General features: G+C 41.9%; 2 protein-coding genes across 4 annotated transcripts in view; both read right to left on the reverse strand.

Moving 5' to 3' along the window:
- Positions 1 to 67: 67 nt before the first annotated feature.
- Positions 68 to 5,292, reverse strand: LOC108115355 (GTP-binding protein 2). 3 transcript variants are annotated; one of them, XM_017226779.2, is made up of 4 exons: positions 5,053 to 5,292; positions 2,347 to 3,028; positions 652 to 1,529; positions 68 to 586 (listed from the first exon to the last, which is right to left on the reverse strand). In XM_017226779.2, exons 2-4 carry the CDS (start codon positions 3,017 to 3,019, stop codon positions 314 to 316), a joined length of 1,824 nt encoding a protein of 607 aa, XP_017082268.1. In that variant the 5' UTR covers positions 3,020 to 3,028; positions 5,053 to 5,292; the 3' UTR covers positions 68 to 313. The 3 variants fall into 3 exon arrangements, with proteins under 3 accessions (XP_017082268.1, XP_017082270.1, XP_017082269.1); XM_017226781.2 differs by lacking the exon at positions 5,053 to 5,292 and adding an exon at positions 4,616 to 4,919; XM_017226780.2 differs by lacking the exon at positions 5,053 to 5,292 and adding an exon at positions 3,761 to 4,067.
- Positions 5,293 to 8,124: 2,832 nt separating this feature from the next.
- The window catches only part of LOC108115352, a 97,687-nt gene continuing 83,717 nt past the window's right edge, over positions 8,125 to 22,094 (reverse strand). The window contains exons 13-18 of the mRNA XM_017226773.2: positions 21,447 to 21,572; positions 19,128 to 21,176; positions 16,585 to 16,719; positions 10,192 to 10,350; positions 9,453 to 9,706; positions 8,125 to 9,144 (exon numbers count right to left, since the gene is read on the reverse strand). Coding sequence (XP_017082262.2) covers positions 8,503 to 9,144; positions 9,453 to 9,706; positions 10,192 to 10,350; positions 16,585 to 16,719; positions 19,128 to 21,176; positions 21,447 to 21,572 — 3,365 coding nt within the window. The 3' untranslated portion in view covers positions 8,125 to 8,502. The remainder of the gene's footprint in view (positions 9,145 to 9,452; positions 9,707 to 10,191; positions 10,351 to 16,584; positions 16,720 to 19,127; positions 21,177 to 21,446; positions 21,573 to 22,094) is intronic.

Below are 22,094 nucleotides of genomic sequence, written 5' to 3' on the forward strand. Positions count from 1 at the left end.
AACGTGAACTTATTACTATAAATTTGAGTTTTCCATTGTCCCAACAAACAAATTTAATTAACATTGCTTATATCTTGATGTGGGACTTTTAATAAAGTAAAAGTAATTAAGGAGGATTTCACACAATTTCCGATTGTGAGCCGAGCTTAAACGAAAAATCACAGAACCCGAAACTAAGTGTACTGAAGATCTGCCTAGCATTTAACGCCACTCTCTAACCGCTAATTAAGTATATGTACATGTCATCTGTGTTTGAGATATATAGTTATGTCATTGGAACTATCCAGCTGTCCAGCTTCCTATTGGGGTTTCTCTACTTTATGCCGGTCTTGTTGACGGGAAACACCTGCGTGACAACTCCGATGCCTTTGCTGGTGCCCTCGCGGAATAGGATGCGCATTCCTGGACGTACGTACTCCGGGTGACCGACGAACTCGAACATTACCGACGCACAATCGTTGGTGCCCAGTCGCTCACCGCCCATGATGCCCCGGATGACCGCCGTCTGGCGAATACTTCCAATGTGCACTGTGGTCTGGAAGCCTACATAGATGGCCGTGGCGTGGAACAGCACCGATACCTTGGCCTACAAAAGAAAATAAGAATGAGATTAATCGGTCTCTTAAATTGTTTAGCAATTTTTAAACTCACCTGGAAGAAATAAGTTCCGTAGGGCTCATCCAGGCTATTTCCAACATCACCCAGCAGTACCATGCCACTGCGTAATGTGGGCAGATCATGATCCAAGGTAAAGGACAGTGAGGCACTCTGGCCAGCTCGTACTACCCGGCAAGGAGCCTTATTTCGGTGAATAGTATTAACATTCACGGGGTGAAAGCTTCCATCCGGCAGCGGACCAATCTTCATGGGCATATTCTCGGTAAGCACTCCCTGGACCAGCAGCCCACCGACCACGGGTCCAACGTCAGATACCCGGAAAATCTCGTCCACCTGGAACTCGCATGCCTCCTGCTCGAGGCGATCCTTCTCAGCGTTGCTGATGCCAGGCGAAAGGACGTACAAAAACTTTGTGACTAGGTTGAGGCCAGTGCCTGTGACATTTGACACGCAAAAGATGGGCACTATGTTCTCAGAGACCTGGTTTGATCCGGCAGAGATGGCCTCATCCGTGTTGGTCACCACGAAGGGCACCTTACGGCAACCAATCGTGGTGAGCAGGTTGCACAACTCCTGCACCGTGGCATCTGGCGAAGTGATGTCCGTTTTGGTGACCAGTACAAAGAAGGGCATGTCCAATGCTCGGACTATGGCCAAGTGCTCCTCGGTGGTGTCGTTGCAGCCGCTGCCCGCCGATACCACAAGCATGGCATAGTGGGGTGAGTAACCACTTAGCGCCTGAACGGTGGTACGCATGTAGCGCCGATGCCCGGCCAGGTCCATGAAGGTCACCAGTTTGCTGGACCTGTCGCTGATCTCCTCTGCCGTCATCATCTCATTGTACTTGTAGTTCACCACATTTCCTAGCGCATCGAAGCCGAGCGTCTCGTGGGAGATGCAGGAGGTTCGACCTAAAAGAACAAAGGAAATTGCGTTTTTAATTAAGTTCATGATTTTATATAGGAAATACCAAGAAAATTTGAAACTACATAATAATTTCATTGAATTTTCCTTTACTAAGAAAGGAGTAAAATAACTGTGAAGTTAAAATTAAATGCATGCGTAAGTGAAGGCAGCCAAGATAATGGATTTGGGGGTTTACCAATGATAAGACGTTTATTTGGAATGTGATTTCAAACATGCATTTCTGGCAGTACTTCAAGATGTGAATTACTTATTGGATTTAGATATATTTTAAAGTTAAAGTACGAGGTGTGTTCAAAAAGTAAGGTGACTCTTCAAATTTCGCGAATTTCAAATTTTTCGATTATCGATTTTTTTGTTTTGTTATATTGGTACACTCTTCCCTAACATCTGTACCAAGTTTCAATGGAACATCCTCTTTTGTTTGGTTGTGAGAGGCGTAAAGTTACAAGTTGTTTTGCGAGCTCGGCGATTTTTTGCTATCGAAAAATATGGATCAAAGGATTTGGATTTTTTGGCCAAAAACAACACCACAATAATGCCTCAGCCACCATATTCACCGGATTTGGCCCCATGTGACTTTTTCTTGTTCCCAAAACTGAAGATAATCGAAAAATTTGAAAAATTTGAAATTTGAAAAGTCACCTTACTTTTTGAACACACCTCGTATAACTTCTAAAAGGTTTCGATAATCGAAAAATTTGAAATTCGCGAAATTTGAAGAGTCACCTTACTTTTTGAACACACCTCGTATACATATGTGAAATTCTCCATCTTTATTCAAGACCCGTAATCGACTCTTACCCGACTGTATCTCGTGCATGTGTCGGAACATGTTGAGCCGCGCCCTGCCGTGTCCATTGTCCAACTCATCTTGCGTAAGTACGCCCAGCAAAGTGGATTTGCCGGCATCAGCTCCTCCGAGCACTGCAACTCGCACCTCTATGTTATGCTGGTCGTCGGGGATCTTCCGCACCAAAACCTCGGCCACGGCCCGTCGTGAAGCGATGGTCTTCCGCCGGAGCACCGAGGTGCTGGCTCCGAGACTGTGGGCCATCTGCTTTAGTGTCGTGAGAGAGGCATTCATGTCCTTGTCGCTGAGTCCCTGCAGATAGCCGGCATCGGAGACTCCAATTTCGTAGATGGCCTCGCCATTACCCTCGCGCAGTCGCCACTTCATCTGGGTAACCAGGTGCTCGAAACGCTGCTTCGAGGGGTTAACCAGCTTCAACTTGTACTCTACATTCCCAAGCTGGGGCTCTGGTGGCAGCATTCCCTGCTCGAAGTCGAAGATCAGGTTACCCCTCTCGGTGGGCAATCCACTGCTCAGGTGGCTCAGGCTGCACTCGTTGGCATTAGCGTCCGTCTCATAATCGCTGCTACTGCTGCCGCCGCCGCTGCTGTTACCATTTAGCTCCGTCTCCTCCTCGAAGCCGTCGTCCTGGTTGGGATCGAATAGGCTCAGGAAGGACTCCATACTGTGTGGCTGGAAGAGAATGAAAATAATTTTAAATGAGTAAGTTTATTAATAAAACAGGGTAAACGCAATTAATTTTCGTTGAAACAAAGGAACGCCTTGTTTTGAAGAAGAAAATACATTTTGGGCCAATTGCGACATCGAAATACAAACATCCACAACAGATTTTAGAACAGCTGTGGCTGAAATAATAGCATTGAGATACATTTTTATGTATCTACATACATACAAATGTATATCACAAGCAAATATTATTTAATGTCTTAACTCATCTTGTTTTATAAATAATTCTTAACAACATTTTTAAGAAGGTTTTTTTAATATGCCAAAAATAGAATTTTTAATATTTAAAATAACTAGGATGTTATATTAAACATTTTTGAACTGGTTAAAGAATTAACGATTTTATAAGGCATTTAAGTGGTTCTCAAACAATTTCGAAAATATGCAAGTTGAATTCTTTTATTCTTGCATTTTCGGTTAATCATTTTTATATAGCTTTATATTACTTTCTATAAACTGTATCTGTGTTTTGCTATTTTTTAATCGCAACCGTTTTTGCTTATGTGTATCTGTCAAAACCAAAATTTTCTTGGTTTGTTTTTTTGGCCGTCCTCTTTGACTCGCTGCGACCTTGAAACGCTTGTTTATGTTTGTCATTACATTTGCTTTTGTTTGAATACAAACGAAGGAAACTGGAAAAGCCAATAATACCGAAAGCCTATTTCCCAAAAATCTTACCAGATTTTCGATTAATTTGTCTCGCTATCCGAACCAAACGGTTTGAAATAATTCGCGAAATTAAACGTTGAAACAGCTCCTATTTGCGCGCGACGCTGGCACAAAATATCGATTTTGGCTGTGCTTTTCATTTGCCCAGGTCGAGTCTGTTATTCGGCTATCTGGGTTCCCAGTTCTGGGTTTTTGGGTTCCGTGTGGTTGTACTTGTGCTTTCCACTTTTGGCTACCTTTCGATTTTGTTTATAACCTGCTCCGCTTTGTTTTGCGCCCGCGAACGAACCAGAATGAGTGTGCGAACCGAAAGGCAATGAGCAGAGAATGCCCGAAGTACATAAATTATTTCAAGAGCTTTCGTAGTACCCTACACTTGGAGTAGTGGGTGCAGTGTAGCAAAGATAAACAAATTTAAATTGTTATTTCAAAAAGTGTTTAAAGTTAGATTGCTCGTGCACTTTTAGACTATTGATGGAACTCAAATTAGATTAAACTTAATTATTAATCAAAATCATAACGTATAAATAAATTTAAAAGCAAAAATATAAAAGAAGAGGTAAAATGCCACATTATAACATATAAAATCGTAAAACTAAAATTTTCGAATCTTATTGTATTATATCACACAACTCCAATTTTTTATCTGGATTTCAACTGTATCACAGCGTTCGAAAAGTTTGTAGGTGTAAAAAAATGTTTAGCTTTCTTGACAATTTTCCATTTTGTCACGTAAAAAATCAAATACCCTAGATATGTAAAGATGTATTACATATTACAAGCACGTACATTAATATATGGTATAATCATAAAAATCAAATCATTGTTCTGAAACGAAATATCTTATTTGTAAAAATCACTAACCGTATTAAAAGACTCTAAATTAATTCAGTCTACAACATCAACACAATGCTTAATTAAATTTTAAATTGCTTAAAGAAGCGGACTTTCGGGTCGACGAGGCCCATAAGTTTTTAGTCGTATTTTTTGTCAGCTTTTCGCGTCTTGTCTTCGCAGCGTTTGTTTCCAATCTGATTTTCTACACATGCGTTTTGTTTTGATGGGATCAGCTGCGAATGCGAATGACGCTATATGTTGAAATTGATTGTAAAAGCTCTGCTTTCCGTTTGAATTCTGGGGAATAACTGCCATACGTGTCAGCGATTGCAAACAAACTAAACTGAAGACTATGTGGGACTTCCCATGAGAGGTCGGGATTTCACCATAATTTCAACATAATTCGCACATCGATTGCATCAGCCAAACAAAAAAGCACGTCAATGCACTCCCACTCCACTCACGTTTGAAATTGGTCCGAGGAACTCGTTTCTGATGCAATAATGTTCAATTGCGTGCGACGATCTTCAAGGGTCTGTTGTAGGTGTTTGTTTTTCACATTGGATTCACGTTGCCATGGCAATTTTGCACTTTTGTTTAGTTGAGCTCTCTCAACGGAAAGTGTTTATGCTGGGGACGCCAAAAAAGCCCTCCAAATAAGTAAATAATCACGTAAATAATCCTCCTACATGTTTGTGACACCAAAAAACAGATGTTTATGCTTTCCCTACGCGTTAGTACATTTTGGGAACTGGCTGGTCCGGTCGCTTTTCAACACTGTTCCGCGCATTTCGCGGGCAATCTATTGTGAACGGCAAGATATTCAAATTCAAGTCTTAACGTCTGTTAACCACGATATTGTATTAATTGTGCTGCTAGTTATCATATTAAAAACGAGAAAGATTAACAATTATTGTATTAAAAAAAAAATTAAAATAAAAAAAATAATTTTAAACAAATTGTTATTTTTACATGATTGAACTAAGGCACGCTGTCTTTGATGAACTTAATACCACACTAAATTTAACTAAAATTTTATTAGTATATATTTCCTGGTATACGGGTATGAGTACTTAAATTTCAATCAGTTTTAGAGAATTTCATAAATTAGATAATATTTTTAACTTTAGTTTTTTAACCCCTTTTCAGAAAATGGAAATTGAAAATTTTAAAATTCGTTCGAACCAATATACCTTCATTGGACCTTATAGTTAAACATCAAAGATCTTACAAATTGATAAAATTTTAAACTTTTCCGAGTAAATTATAACATGCTGTTCACAGTGCAAACATAAATATTACAAATATAGTGCAAAGCATTTCCAAGAAGCCTTAGAGGCATTACTTTTAGTTTAAGGGAAATCTTAAGAGGGTTTCTTTATAACAAGTATTTCTTACCTTCTTTTTACTAAATTGATAAAGGCGAAATGGCAATTTATAATAAAGAGCAAAAAGTTATTAAAAAAAAACCTTCATGCCCAGCTCCCAAATAACAAATTCAACTTGATTTAATTCAAACTCAATGTATTTTCATTAATATGTTTACGTTTTATTTCTTATCATTAACATTATTACTTTATCACAAATATTTTAAGCATTTTTACATATGTAGTTAGTTACAATGATGTGTATATGTCTGTTTGTATTTTTCTTGGGGGATGGGGGTTGCATGTATGTACAACGTTGGCCTCTTTGAGGCTCATAAAATAGTATTTGCTGATCTCGACATATGGCGTGATGCTACAGGTTTTGGGTTTGTTTAAAAATTTCCACTACTCGCACTCGATTTGGATATCTACAGCGGGGTCCTTTGCCTATGTATAAACTTGGAGGAAGTTTACGATTTTCTCTACCAGTTTTCCTGGATGCTATAACTTTTACATTTAAACATTATGACATTACATTGATTTCACTAAACGCTATCGATGATTTAAGCTTAAATATGTTTGGTTTTCCATTGTTTTCCGATGCTGATTTTCGTTAGAAGGTCAAGACGTGTACCGAAAAGAAAATCGCTCAACTGATATGACAAACGTTTGAACACTTATAGTCGTCTAGCCCTTGTCTATGATATAGTTTACTTTTGTTTTATCTAGCATTGTTTAAGAATTTCTGGTGTGCTAATGCCTTGTTAACAATTGCCAATGAATAGTACGATAATCGAAAGAGTTTCGCTCCTATTTGAACTACCAGGAGGTCGGGGCCGACCCATTTAATGGCCCATAAATAATAATCAAGACTGCATTCGTTGTGTGTGGTGAGGTCCAACCGGTTAACTGGTGTGGTCCGTCAATGAGGTGTCGGAAGTGACCAGAATCGGGCCCATCAAATAGCCATCTGTAGCTGGAGCTGCCTTTTTTTCCGGCTCGACCCGCATAAATCATTTTATTAGCTTATTAAAAACTTTTCCATTTATTGTCATCGTTTTGCGCTATCGTGCGCACAAATCCGTTCCCAGTTCTTGTTCTCATCCACGTCCATTGTGCTTCATAGCCATTCAATCGCCTGTGAGCTTATCAGCGGGGCAGGGGACTCTGGGTCCTGGATTTCGGATTCCGAATGGGGATTGGGATATTTTTTCTAAACTTTTCTTTATTGCTCACTTGTTGGCTGCCTCCACTGCTAATGGCGGTGGATACTGAGGATGCGGAGGTTAATGGATAATGGAGGAGCGGGAGCGGCTGCTGTGACCATTAAATTCAAATCTGCTGCTGTTTTTGGCGCGTGTTTAAAAGTTAAATAATGACCAGCACTGGGCACGCAATGGCGCAAGACGTGTCCAATATAACTTTTCCTTTTTTTTGTTTTTGGTTTTTGGGTCAGCCCGACTTTGATCTCGGTCTGCGATGGCAGTTCAAATAGTTGCGTCTGGCTTTTCGCTGGGGCAAGAAGGGATATGTTTCTTGTGGGGAGGATATGTTGCTCCTATTTTAGCCGGGACAAACAGATTTAACAACAAGTTTTGTTGTGGAGCTCTGCTCCCAACATTCCGGCGATGAGTTGAGGGCTTGGAAGATTAGTTTCACCTTTTGGGGGAGTGCCCCTTAAATTATAGGCCCAACTCGATGCTTGGAGCTGGGAGCAGGCTCCGGCTTACACCAGTCAAAGGATATAGTATACAAGTACAACTACGGTTACGCTTAGTTTAAACATTTACAAACGAACGGAGACACAGACACACGCATTACATATACATAATCGTACTTTAGCTACTCCACTAGATCTAGTTATTACTTCTAAGCGACTTCGCCGAACAGGGTTTCCACATACAGCCGCGGTCAAATTAGTAGTAACGATAGATTTAACATTTAACAGCTGAAATACTTAAAGCTCACATCTCATCTAAAACACAGTAGGACATATTAATTCTGAGTGGCAGTATTTGGAATGGGTTTTTAAAGTAATTTTATCCTTAAGTCAGTTTACATAAAATAATATTTTCATACAGTTCTCTTTAAATGTTTTATAATTCCATTCATTTCATATTTTTTAACCACTTTAAAACTTTACCTATAGTTTTTTAAAAACATTTGTTGTTAAAAAAAAAGTGAAAAGTTTTATTAACCTATTCCCATCAAGCTAACAAATTTGTTTAAATGTCATTTGACTTTTGTAGAGGATCTTAAAACTTGAGTTATTCCTTTGATGTCTTATAGGCAGTGGCTTATTAATCGATCAAAAAGTGATAGTTTATAAAACTGTCTAAAGTTTAGTTACTAATCAAGTTTAAATTATATACTTTAAAAGCATTTTTGGTATCCCCTCGACCACTAATTTGACCGCAGCTTCACATGACTAGTTAGTAGTTCGCTGTCACTTTGATTCGGCTGTGTGTTTGGGCTACTGCTGTGCGCCAGTCTTTTGGTTGGATGCCAGGATTCCGGAATGCCAGGATGAGCTCGATGGCCCAGTGCTTAGACGCAGCTCTCCGGACCGGGCAGAGTGTCCGTGATGATGTGGTTACGTCCTGCCGCCGACTTGTGCGTGATGGTGTTGAGTTGCGAGGGCGACAGGCTGGTGCCGGCGGCCATCACGGAGCCCATGCCCATGCTCGCTCCAGGACCCATTCCCACACCCACACCCACGCCTATCCCCAGGCCCAGACCCATGCCCTTGGGCAGCGTCATGTGCGCAGCGGGCGGTTTGTTGAGGCCGTAGTCTATGAGGCTGCTGGTGGTCAGGTAGTCGGCCAGGTTGAGCGGATCGTGGCCACGCTGGGGGGCCATGTTGTGGGGCAGCGTGTGGTGCAGGTGAGCGGCATAGCCACCCGCCCCCGCGGCTCCATTGCCGGCCATTGCATTGCTCACCGTGCTGCCGGCGGAGCTCAAGGTGCTGCTACTGCCCCCAGTTCCTGTCGCTCCGGCGGAATAGCTGGCCATGCTCAGCCCTAGCTGCTCGTAGCGACTCAGCGTGGGCATGGCATCGTAGAGGAGTGGTGGGGCGTTCCCGCTCCGGGCATTGGCTCCAACCCCTCCACCTCCCGCCGCTGGGTCACTCTCCAGCTTCAAGGTGCTGGACTGCGAGGGCGGGCTGTTCAAGTGCGTCGCATTCGCGTCCTGCAAAGAGCAATTGGTTAGAGGGCTTGTCGATGGCTTTAAGCATTTTTGTTTTCGGTACTAAATAGGAATTTATCCATTAATGGATTGAATATGATTTAATCATCATAACACTTGATATTTGATCCATATTTAATCTTAATAAAATGTTGGTAATGTAAGAAGTTTGGTCACATCATTTAGACCATATACTAACTTCATAAAAAGTGCTTTTAATTTAGTGGGAATATAGAAGAAACTCCTGTGGTACCGGCTACATAAATGGCACAGTCAGAGGGCAACGCCTCCTCCTGGCCACTGGCACTTACATAATCCGTGGTTTTGTGGCCGCCAGTGTTGCCGGTCATGGGTGCGGCAGATGCACCACCCACTCCTCCGCCAGCGAACAAACCACTCGGCCGATTTCCCAACGGCGACGAGGCGTCACCACCAGTTGTAGCGCTCTTCTGGGCGCTCAATATGTCCGGCTGCTTCTCGATGCCCTGCTTCAGGGTGTAGGCCACCACGAGCCGCTGATGGCCTGCTCCTGTTTCCAGAGGCGCCGTCACCGTCACATCCATGCCTGTCAGGAGTATGAAACATTAGCGAACTGGATGGATATAGGGTTAGCCTGGGGCTGAGGGACTTTGAACTCGCTTTAGGGGTATTATTTCTAGAGGGTTTCTGATGGCTAAAAAGCTAAAATCAACTTTACTTAATTTTTTTCATTAAAAGAGTTTAAAAAGTGTTTATTTTTTAAGAGTCATATTGGCTTTTCTTTATTTAGAAATGTTATATCTCATTAGATACTTTAAAACTCCAATAAAATCGAAATTTATTCAACTAAGCTCTAGGGTTAAAGTGACTGAAAAATACACATAAAAAATATGTGTTCCTTAGAAGAAAACACATCCTTTTGGTGATCTTTTCTACATTATAGGTAGTGTTTACTTTATAAACTGAAATGTATTCTTATACTTTGGAATAAAACCCACTGGAAGGAGTTTTAAGACCTCCTAAAGAGTATATACAGAACCATACGGCGATTCTTATATTGTAATGACTCACCCAGGTGCTTGTCTTTGTCATCGCACATATTGCGGGCTCCTTGGCCACGTCGTCGGCGAACAGCGATGACCACCACGGATAGAACCGCTATGCCCACAGTGAATAAAGTGCCGGCGAGGAGAGCAGCCAGGGGCAAAATCGACAGGCCCATGCGACCATCTGTAAAAAGAGGTAATAGATGGGAAAACGATTAGGATATTGCGGCAGAGGATGTGTCTTAACAACTATTAGGTTTTAGGAGTCTTTCCAGATGTTTAAAGAAGTTTATAAATTAGCAATAGGTATTAAAATATTTTGAACATTTTGTGAGTGATTGTGTTTTTGTTTTGCTGTTTCCCTTGTTAAAATTTATTTTCTATAATGAATTTGATACTTGAAGATAAGTTAATGATGGTTCATATTTTTATTCGTATACATTTATTGGAACATCAAATCAAATATAAATAAAAACAAGGTATGAAAGTTGTTGATTTGCTTATTAAGTGCTCTGCTATTGAAAGTATTTACTAAAAATGATACGTTTTTATTTGTAGACAAGCAAAGAACAAACTTTATTAATGACTTTATTGAATTTGGTTTGCAAAACGTTGTTTGCTTCTAAATTTTGTGTTTTATATATATATTTATATTTGATTATTTTATTTAGGGTCTAGGATAATATTTTTACTTATTGAATGTGGTCTTTAAAATCATTAAAATGTACATTAAGTTCCTTTAAGTTCGAATGCGATTTAATTGAGAACGCGACACTTAAAATACAAATTGTGAAATAAAACACACGTGAACGGCACATATGCACGTTATTCTCCCGGATTCTGATGATGAAAGCAATAAGCCAGTTCTTTGTCTGACTGAATTCGATAAATAGCCATTGGTCGTCGAGGGTCCAATAAACTGGATGTGGCGCTGGCCACTTGACTGCTGCTCGCCCAGCTCTTTTTCAGCCGAGCCAGCAGCCATTCTATGGTCTGACCCAGCCCTCTAGCCCTAGTATACCATATCGGCCGATATTTCCCCCGCCCCTTGCACTTGCCAACCATAAAACGCACGTCGCATGTCAAGTGGCTGCCACAGGCAGCGGTCCTCAGCCAGTAGCTTGCTTAGTTTGTTGTATTTGCGATAGCTTTAACGTCAGCGCTAAGCATTTCAATTAAAATCCGTTTGCCAGCTGGATTTTCGGGCTATTCGGGGGAATCGTAATTGAATATGCATTACAAGGCCGCACACACTGCGTATACGCAACCTAAGCGATGCGACGCGACGCCCGGCTTTGTATACTACGAATGTACATATATTCGACATTCAACAAATCGTGCGCGCCTGCGGATATGCAACGCAGAATTTCAATAAGCAAACATCAGACGGAATCAGGAAACAGAAATACAGTGAAAGTTATATAAGACAGAAATCAAGGAAGCCTTGTTAAAATAATCTTGAAAAACAATTTAATTTCCTGCAAAGAACCCATAAAGGATCAAATAGCAAACTGCTATAGACCTTGTCAGCTCTTTCCCTTTTTAATACAAAAATCCTTGTTTAAAATATTTGCAAATTTCCAATCCTTTCTAGAGCTCACTGTACCAACCAATCGACATGCTACCAACAGGCTGTAATGGGAAGGTAATGGATGGGCGGGGCAGACGGTTGCTAATTTATAAACCTGGGCTGGTTGTCAGCCAATCGCCAAAGTTGCAAATCAATAAATATTCTTTTGGCTGTGCCAAATGTTGACGAAACTGCGCCGCTGGCGAAATTGCTCATTTATGCATGGCTGCTTCTAAGCGAACACATCCGTACAAAATACCCACTGTGAGTCCCACCCACACACCCACTAGCCATCGCTTATGTCCAATTTGTACGTGGGTTGTAATTGCTGGCACATGACTTTTACAAAAAAGTACAAATATATGCTCCTAGCTGTGTGCTCAGCCATACACACCGCGTCCGAAATGTGAAAGTTAAAAGTTGTTCGTTTTCAGATTTTTATAGTTTATTTATCGAGTTTAACCTAGCTAAAAGCCACCAAGGTGTGCTCTTCTTTTCATGGATCCAATGTGTATACAAAATATGGCAAAATAGAAGTTTGAGATTTTTATTTTAAGGTTTTCAAACTCCTTAATTTACTTTTTTACACTGATTTAATAACTCTGTAATAAGCTGATGTAATTTTCGTTAAAATAACTGAGGAAACTGTTAAACATATTGTTGTTTTAATATGAATTGTTTATTTAAAATAACATTAAAAACTTCAGACTTATATAAATTTGCTTCGAAAATAGTTTCCCAACTCCAGATTTCCCTGTTTTGACATGAAAACACATTTGTAAACTTCTGAAGCTATCTGTATTTGGATAGAACTCCCCAAACCAAAACCCCCAAACTAAATGGATAGAGGGCTGGCGAAGGGAGAACATCTAACAAGCTGACATATAACATTTTTAATTTTAATTAGATCGGGCCAACTGCCTGGCAATTGCAGGCGGCAAGCAAATTCTGATTTAGGACAAGCCATCAATCACGGGACCTATGGCCAAAATCCAGAGGGCTTAACTAATTTCCAAATTGGACACGCACACATTTGGTTGGGCTATATAAATACGATCCCCTATTCATTTCTTAACGCTCATCCGAGCAGATAAAGTATTATTTAATTTCGATTTGCTCATGTTGCGTTTAAATGATTTATGAATCGATGCGCAGATTGGCAAGCGAGTGAATTAAATGAAATGCCAAATTTATTCATTTTATTTAATGTCATGCTGGAGTGGGAATAATTCATTATAAATTCATCATTCCGTTTGATACTCAGCCAAACGATACCACATGGCGGATACGTAATTCACTATCTCATTTATGCTAACAATTGCCACTAAGATTGAAACACCTTTGTATGTGGGCGGGAAACATTTTCGAATTATCCAGTTTGGAGCTCATATATGTATATGTATCTTATATCCGCTCCGCCGGCGACAAATCCCCAATCGCATCAGCCAACCCAACACAAAGGGCATAAAGGAATAAAAAACCGAATCGAGCAATCGCTTGCCAAATAAAATGTATATTTGGCAACCAGGAAGAGGGCACTTGAAACAGAAACAGTAACAGTAACAGAAACAGAAACAGGAACTGGGGCCAAAGACCGACGACGGACGACCGACGACATGGCACACAAGATGAGATGCCAGAAGAAAAAGAAATTTAATTTAAATATAAGCACACTGGCGTAATGAAATTTTCACACTTGTGCAAATATTTACCAATAAAACCACCTGGAATGGTGTGCCAACCGACTGGGGGCCCGACTCTATGCACATGCCCCGACTTAAGCGGATAAGCCAGACAACCAACCCAGGAGCCATCGAGCGAGTCACTTCGTGTGGCAACCAGGAGCTCAGTGGCTCCGGTCTGCAGTATCTATATCCTGTATACCGCCATCCGACCACCAGGAAAAGGAGCTGGAGCACTGGATCTGGAGCCAGGTCCTGCGTGCCGCTCATAAGCCAATTGTTTGCATGGGTTTCATTTGGATGAGTGCAGGACCTGGCTATCCTCCTTCCGGCTGCCTCTTCTCATAAGCTTAATTCGATTTAATGCTCCCGTTTGAGATATAAATGATTCGATGAGATGATGAAAAAGTGGATTGGTTAAAATGTATTGGGAATACTCAAGACACTGAGAGAAAACTTGAAGGACAATCTTTCTTTTGTAGGAAGGTCCTGAAAAGAAGAAAAACTCAGTTTGACAAGCGAATATTGCATATCCAAGAATCCTTACTTGGAAACTACCTTCATTTTATAACACAAAGGCCCCACTATGAGCACAGCCCTTTTCTGCCAGTGTATCCCGGCGTGCCCATGTGGGTTTTAAGGCAGGAATGCGTTTACACAAAGTAAGCATAAATAAAGAAGACGGTGTCTGCGTCTGGCGCTCCATTTCAAGGAAACCAAGCAGACGCGGCAGTGGCAAGTGGCACGGGGCAAGGTACGAGCTGGCTGTCATCTATTGCAACGGCGGTCACATTTCCCTACCACACCATGCCGCGTTTCGATCCGACGCAACATATAATTTTATTTTATTTCACTTCGCTTTCTGCACCGTTGTCTTTTGGGATATTGTATTCAGATAAGACATGTTTAATGTATTTTTTCTTGTCGTACAGTAATCGTTTATATTTTGTGCGCCTGGGCTTTGGGCCCCAGCTCAACGTGCGGCTGTATCAAAAGCTATAGCTCCGATGTCTGTTCGGTTTCCGTTGCTGCTTTTGATACCTTGTTACCTTGCGACCACAGAGTGGATGTGTGTGCACTGAGAAAAATGGAACTAGCCCTTAAAATAATATTAGAATGTAAAATAAGCCGGGGAAAGTCAGAAACCTATTTCGAATCTGGTTCTTCCAGTAAGAAAGAAGATACAAAAATTTCCCGAATTTCTAATATTTCCTCTCACACCATATTTTTCTCTCAGTGCTTTTGGGTGAATGCTGGTGGAATAATGTAACTCCTGGGGAATCTCTGTGTGTCAGTTTAGCATAACAAGATATTTCTTTTCTCTGTTGGGGTTTTACCATCGTTGCCATCGCTTTTTTGGCTAAAACATGAAATTGATTATATTTACATTAATGTGGCATCAAGTGTTGCCATTGTAAAATGTTCCAGCCGCCCCTCCCACTCCTCTGACCGATTTTATTCGGCTGTTGGCAGAAAAGCTTTTAGATTTACCAAGGTGCAAATATTGACACTTGGAGTAGGTGTATTGCAAGCCCACGTACTGGCTGGTTGCATACTCCAAAATTATGTCGCCCACACACACACGAGGCCAAGTCTTCTAGTAACTCGTAACCGAGCTGTGATATAGTACGCCGGATAAGTTGGCCAGCATTCAATCTATCTAACCATCTCACACTCCCGGACAATGGCCATCTGCCGGAGCCATCTCCATCTCTATGGGCATGGTTTGTGTGTCTGGAGCGCATTAGGAGATGATTGAGTGGATTTGTTGTCCATGGCGATTGGCAGCCCAAGCGTTCAAATATGCAATTGTGCAGATAAACATTATTGGCTGACCAAGTGCGGACAGTATTCGGAACATAAGTAACACATAACTCTCCGTGCGGTGCCTTTAATAATGATGCTGGTCAGGTAGTGTTGCCATTGGAATTGCTGATGCAATAAATACTTGGATGCTGGTGCATAATTTTCTCGTGACGCTGCTGTTTAAATATGGGACAACAAATGCAATTTAACCATATCGTATCGTTGATTCCACAACGATGGGGCATACACCTGTCAATGCCCTCCCCGCAAAACGAATCTATTTTGGTCTTGCTAAAGTGTTGGGATAGTTTAGGGATTTACCGGATCATAATAATGCAAATTATTTAAGTGCTTATTAGGAATAATTGTGTTGGCTTGACGTATTTTCATAAGTTTCATGCACATCTCGAATATGTGAGTCGTAGACGGGCCTGCTTGTTTATATTCCATTTTAAATCAGTTTCAATTTCTTGGCTAAATTACCATATGATGTGTAACGAGTTTACTTTCAGCAGTATTATGCCATGTTACTCGTCTTAAACTATTATAATGTTATTGGGACAGAACGATAATTGCAAACTCAAAGGCAATCGATTAAGTTTAAATAAATACCTAAATTCATTGCTATTGAAGGCAAAACCAATTTTAACTTAAATAAATATTACTTTGCCTCTAATAGATTAAAACACAACACTAGAAATAAGTAAGATGCTAAACTCAAGGTTGTAGTTGCTATAAAACCATTTTTCTTAAGCTTTACCAGACTTTTGGGCTATCAATAAAGTTAAGGTCAATGCTGCGTGACAAATGCGGTTTTCATAAGGACTTTCCAGGTATTTCCCCTCGCAATTTATAACCTTTTACACACTCTCTCGAAAAACAAGCACTCTCACACTTTTTACCTCGATTGTCGCAGAAAAGCGGAAAAACTTTTAAAGAAAATTAGCGTCAAAGTTGAATAACAAAGCATGAATAAGAAATCTTTGTGTCACTACTTTGGCTAGCCATGGATGTGGCATGAAGGGATGAGTGGATGAGCTGGGGGAGGACGGAGGATGGAAGATGTGGCAAAGTGGAGTTGCAGTGTCGCCCCAGCGTAAACAAAACTCGTTAAATAAAAGAGCAATTGTACTAACAGCGACGGCAACAACAACCACAACAGAGAAATGAATGAAAGAAAGAAACTAAAACGGTTAAGCGGAATATGCAAATACTTGAATGACTTTTTAAAGGTGAAATGGTGCTTAAAAAGCAATGAATGTTCTGGTCCTGGTCTAGGGAAAGTTTCCCCTAGCTTCCATCCCCGCACACCTGGGAAAACTTTCCAGTAGTTTTTCTTCTCATTTTTTTGTACACCTACCTGAACGCTTGTCCGCTTCATTGATGGGCACATTCTCCAGGACAATCGGTTCGGAGCGGCCCTTCTGATTGACGCTGTAGACGACCAAGTGCAGGGCCGGGTGGGCATCGGGATAGTAGTCCATGGGCATCAGATCTGTTTGGGGCGGAATGAGGAAAATAATTAGTCCCATGATTAACTGCAGGTCAAAGTGATTAACTTCTTTGTGAGCTAGCAGATACTGAAGAGCAAAGAATATTTAAAAAGAAAAACCCTGATTAATCATGATAAATGACACAGTGCCTAAAAGTATGCAACAACATATTTTGAATATACATTTTTCTACGCTGCATTCTTTTAAATATTTTGTAAATTTAAGTCCTATGAAATGAAAAATAAAATATGTTCTAAATCATAGAAGATTTAAATTTGAAGGATTCCCCCCACATACCTAATTTTCATATTTTAAAAGTAAATTTCATAAATTTAGTTCTAGTACAAGGATGGCCAGGTCATCCCTGATCATTAATTTAAAACTTGTAGTGCCCTGTGCAAACTTCATTAGGCAAACAGGCATTTAATTAGCACGTCGCGGTGCGAAACTTTGGTCGCATAAAATGAAAAGTTCCCTTCTGCGTGTGTTTTTCTCCCTGCGGCCCTGCTGTGTTTTCTGATTTTCCGATTTTCAGCTTTTCTGTTTTTCCGTTTTTCTGGTTTTTCTTAATGCGCGCATCAAAAGTTTTGTTTGTGCCCTTGCTCTCCTTGCACCGATAGCAGCTCATTAAAATGGCAACTACTGCACAGCGGTGGGTGGCCCTAGAGGTGGAGGGGCGTGGCAGGACTAATACGCATACATTGGCAGGCCGCAGGAAGAAAAACACTTGCTGGAAGCCCCCAAAACACCCCGATATAACCATCGACACCGCCACCCCCCCTCCAATCCAATTCCCCGACAGCGTCGTTAACACGCCTGTCTAACTAATCGTGACTTTACGCTTCGTTTGACTTTGCAAATATCGCCGAAACCCCTTAACCCCGAGTCATCGATATGGTAAGGCTGGCTGAAAAAGATGCCACTGCAGCCTGCGGAGCATGGGGCATGGAACATAGAGCTGGGATCAGATCGGGCCATCTCTCCCGTTGCCAAGTTGCCAACTTTAATAATCCAAAATGTGGCTCATTAACTCGCCTCATACCCGCAGAATCAAATGTAATATTATAATTTTCGGTTCCCTCTTAACCCCCATGATAAATCTTGCTTTTTCAACAGCTCGATTCGAATTTTCTTCTGCCTCCGGGCCCAGCCACGCCCCCAGCCAGAACCCTCACCCTCTCGGCTCGATGGCCGCATTCTATTTCATCCAATTCCCCACCTCAAAACGCCATTGGCATAAAAGTTTTGCTGACTAGCTAAAATTCATTACAACAAAACAGGCAACAGCATGTGCCAGCAATGGTTCAGGGACAAGAAGGTGCGGGGAAGGGTGAGTTGAGGTCCTGGCAGCCTCAACTAATTAATCTGCGTAGTGCTGGCTGGCTAGCTACACTGGGGAAAACTATACTTCGACTATTGCATGTTCCTTAAATATATCAGTAAAAAAGTGTTTGTGGAACATCAAAGTGGAGGCTCTGTAGAGTCTTTTCCACTTAATCACCGATTGAGGACAAAGGATCGATTTTTAGCTCGCTAATAAATCTATCTGATCTGTTTATCTATTCTGAGTATATATTTTATGATAGGATTCATTTAATTTCTTAAAGAAATACATGAAAAAATTTAACAGAAAATCGTTTAATATATACCCTATTTTAATCTTAGAATATCAACCGATGTAATGGAAAACTTTCTTAATCGTAAACTAGAAATATTACAAACCAAACTCAGGATGCAAATTTAGAACTACTGTTTTTCCCCAGTGCAGCTATTCCTCATTCCAGCCGCAGGATTTTCTCCTTGTCTTGAAGCCAACGCGCAATTTCGCCGGCTCAACTTTTTGCTCAGTTTGTTACTTTGATTTGTTTTTGTTTTTACTGCTCGTTGTTGTTGCTGTTGTTGCTGTTGGCCGCATAAAAGTCAAGTCTTTAGTTTGCGGCTTTCGCAGAGCACTGTAAATATTGTACCGCCAACACCCTGGGCCTCGTGATTTCTAAGCCAACCTCATTTAAATATAATAATACATAAGCATCGTGTAATAAAACATTGCTCTGGGGCTGTGAGAATCTGCGGAAATATTGGATTTCCCCGGAACCATTAAATGCCAAGAAATTGAGTTGGCCGTTTAACGGACTACTTAAACAAGTTATGTACGAGGAGATTTATTCTGAGTTTTAGGAAAAGATATATTGCAAAAAGATATATTGCAAAAAGATATGATCTATGATAACTTATAGGTTATACCATGGTTACTAAAAAATGAAATCTCTGCATTAATGGCAATTAAGCTATCTTTCTGATGTATACAAGATGTAGTATCTCCATCTGATCAATACCTTAAAGTCAAATTTTAAGTTCCCTTATCCCTAAGATAATCAAGCAGATTAACTAAGAATAGAGACTGACTTACCTGATAGATCGATCCGGAACACTGGCACATCCACGTAGGTGCTGCTCATGTTCAGGCGGAGTTTTTTGGTCTTGGAATCGTAGGCCTCGAGGAAGAACTGCTGCTGCAGTCCACCATCATAGCCAGGCATGCACTCCAGCTCCATGGTGGAGTAGATTATGTTGTCGTAGTTATCGAAATTTATGGTACCGCCGCCCGAAAAGCCGTCGTGTCCATTGCCAGCCACACCCCCGGTCCCCGATCCGCCCAGCAAGCTCTGGGTGACGACCCCATTGCTGAAGCTGTACTCCATGCGTGAGTAGTCGAAATGAGGAAGCTGCCATTCAGCAGCGGACTCAGTGGTTTGGCTGGCTTTGTCCTTAGTGTGAGGTCCTTCTGTTGTCCTTTGAACGATGCTGGCTGTAGTATCGGATGTGGAGAGGGCCACGCTGGCCACAAAGTCATCATCGCTAACATTGTACATATCATCGACCTCGCCATCATCATCGCCAGCCTCCTCCTCTTCGACATTGTCCTCCAGTGACTCCAGATCCAGTTGCTCCTCCAGGGACAACATGTGCACATGTTTAGCCTGTCCGTCCACCTCCTCGACTGTTTCGTACTCCTCCAAATCACCAGGGCCGTCGGCCAAGTAATCGGCATCGGTGGCCAGCTGGGCAACATCTTCATCCAGGTCTGCATCGTCATCGTGGGCCACTCCATCCTCATCTTCCTCGTCGTCATTAGTCTCTGTTTCAGCATCCATCTCTGCCCCATCGTCATCATCATCATCATCGTCGTCGTCGTCGTCGTCGTCGTTGTCGTTGTCGTTGTTAGTGGAGTCTTCTTTGGACGACGCCTTGTCCTTGACTCCCGTTGCAACTGCAACTTGCGCCGATGTTGCTGCTGTTTCCTTGACATTGTTGCCGCTAATTGCTGCTACCGGCTGGTTGCTTATTTGCGGGGCATTCGGCGGGAGCAACAGTTGCTGCTGCTGCTGTTTCTTCTGCTGCTGCTGCTGCTGTTTCTGCTGTTTGTCAAGGGTGGTTAGGGATTTGCGAGACCGCTTATTGTTGCTACTGCTACTGCTAGCAGCAGCAACATCCTGCTCAATTTTCACCGCCGCCGTGGCAGTGGCTGCCAATGAGGTGGCCGAGGAGGATGATAATGATGCCGATGTGGCTGCTGCCGCCACAGTTGCTAAGATGTCATTTGCTGCCAGCCGTTTGCTTCTCCTCGAACTCGAAGTTGCATAATGATGGATTATATTGCTGTTGTGCTCGTTTGTTCCCTTTTGCTGTTGCCGCTGCTGCTGCTTCTGTTTGTTCATGTTTTTCTGTCGCTTATTAAAATACTTTGCTGGCAGTTTGCCATTGTTATTGTTACTGTTGCTGTTACTGTTGATGTTGATGTTGCTGCTACTGCTGCCTTTGCCTACATGTGACATTGATAAATTTGATTCTGCCGTCTTCCGCTGGCTTGTTATTGATGCTGCAAGCTGGAGCTGGAGCTGGCTGCCTGCATCCAGCTGATGTTGGTCCTGTCTCTGCGGGATTTGGCTGGCACGCCGCATTCGCTGCTTTGGCGACTTGGCCGGCGATCCATCAGGTTTGCTATCGCTGCTGCCATCGGACTTGCTAGCAGTGGCTTGGTGTTGCTGCTGTGTTTGCTGATGTTGCTGCTGCTGCTGCTGCTGCTGCTTCCTGTGGCGCTGCCTTTCGATGGCTGCCAATGTCTGGGACGGTGTGAATGATGTACGCTTCTTGAGGCGCTGCAATTGCTGCTGACTGAGCTGCTTATTATTGGATTTGGCCTGGCCAGCACTTGTCCTGCCCCTCATATTTTTATTGGCCACATTGTTCCGGGCAGTCGCGTTGGTGTTGTTGCTGCTGCCACTGCTGTTATGGCGCTCACGTACGTATTCCATGTGCGGGTAATTCGACTCGTGTCTGCCGTATTGTGTGGGCAGCATTTGATTGGCATGCATTGTCGTCTGATTCGATGAGTTCAGCGAGGCGGAGGTCACCACATACGGCCGGAGTGTACAGTTTCGCAGTGCCCCCGGCTTGGCTACAATGATCGAGTAAGCGAAACCAATCAGTGGCAAACAACATTCAAAGAAGACGTATTATGTTGCGCAAAATAAATCTTGTTTAAAAAATACAATGACACGACCTACGCCAAATTGACGATATCAGGTAGCCAATTAAAACTTTGGACGATTGAGTTTGATATATTATTTGGGAAATAATAATTAATCAGTTAAGGCTCTTAAAAATCTTTAGTTTATGCAACTCTACTCTATCTCAGATCATGAATAAGAGAGATGGTGAAACTCACCTGCTGGTACCACTTGAAACACACATGGCTCCGATTGCTTTCCAATGGCATTCCTTCCGTAGCAGGCCAACGTTCCATAGTCCCGCTCTCCTTTGGGCGTATAGATCAGTTCGCTGACGGTTTCCACTGCGGGTAAATATAATAAAGAATAACGAATGAAGAATATATAATATAGAAGGCAGGTGTGAATTGCAATTCAGTTCCGACGCTTATTAAATTGCCCTTTTCGGCAAAGTTAAATGAAATAAGTTCTGCTTGCCCAAGCAGCTCAGTCAAGCCAACTGGGACGGCAGGAGATAATCCAATTTGCGACCAGGCGGTGCGAGTATGTGCATGATATGATAAAAGTCTCTGCAAGCCCCTTGCCGACACCTCTATTGTTCAGTTATATGGGTGTTTAGGTGTTTGCCACCTCTGGCCTACTGTAGGCCTTCCGAAATGTTAATTTCCAATGCCTGCTCAAGCGCAAGCACATGCAAAAGCCTCTACATTGCAATCGCACCAAAAGGCTGGCTCTAAACTTGCAATGAAATAGTAAAAACAAAAGTCTATGCAATACACTTCGAAAAAGAAATACCCTCTAAACTATAAAATATCGTTGTTTAATTAGTGAAAATAAACATTTAGATAAATCTGTTAAAACCTTTC

This window comes from Drosophila eugracilis, unplaced genomic scaffold (genome assembly GCF_018153835.1).
Source record: "Drosophila eugracilis isolate 14026-0451.02 unplaced genomic scaffold, ASM1815383v1 contig_1897, whole genome shotgun sequence".
Taxonomy (NCBI): Eukaryota; Metazoa; Arthropoda; class Insecta; order Diptera; family Drosophilidae; genus Drosophila; species Drosophila eugracilis.

What these genes read in the sequence shown, in the direction of transcription:
- LOC108115355 (XM_017226779.2), bottom strand. Translation starts at nt 3,019, where the DNA reads ATGGAGTCCTTCCTGAGCCTATTCGATCCCAACCAGGACGACGGCTTC. An exon ending in CATGCACGAGATACAGTCGG is followed by an intron (nt 1,530 to 2,346) that starts GTAAGAGTCGAT and finishes TTGTTCTTTTAG; the next exon opens with GTCGAACCTCCTGCATCTCC. An exon ending in ACGGAACTTATTTCTTCCAG is followed by an intron (nt 587 to 651) that starts GTGAGTTTAAAA and finishes TTTCTTTTGTAG; the next exon opens with GCCAAGGTATCGGTGCTGTT.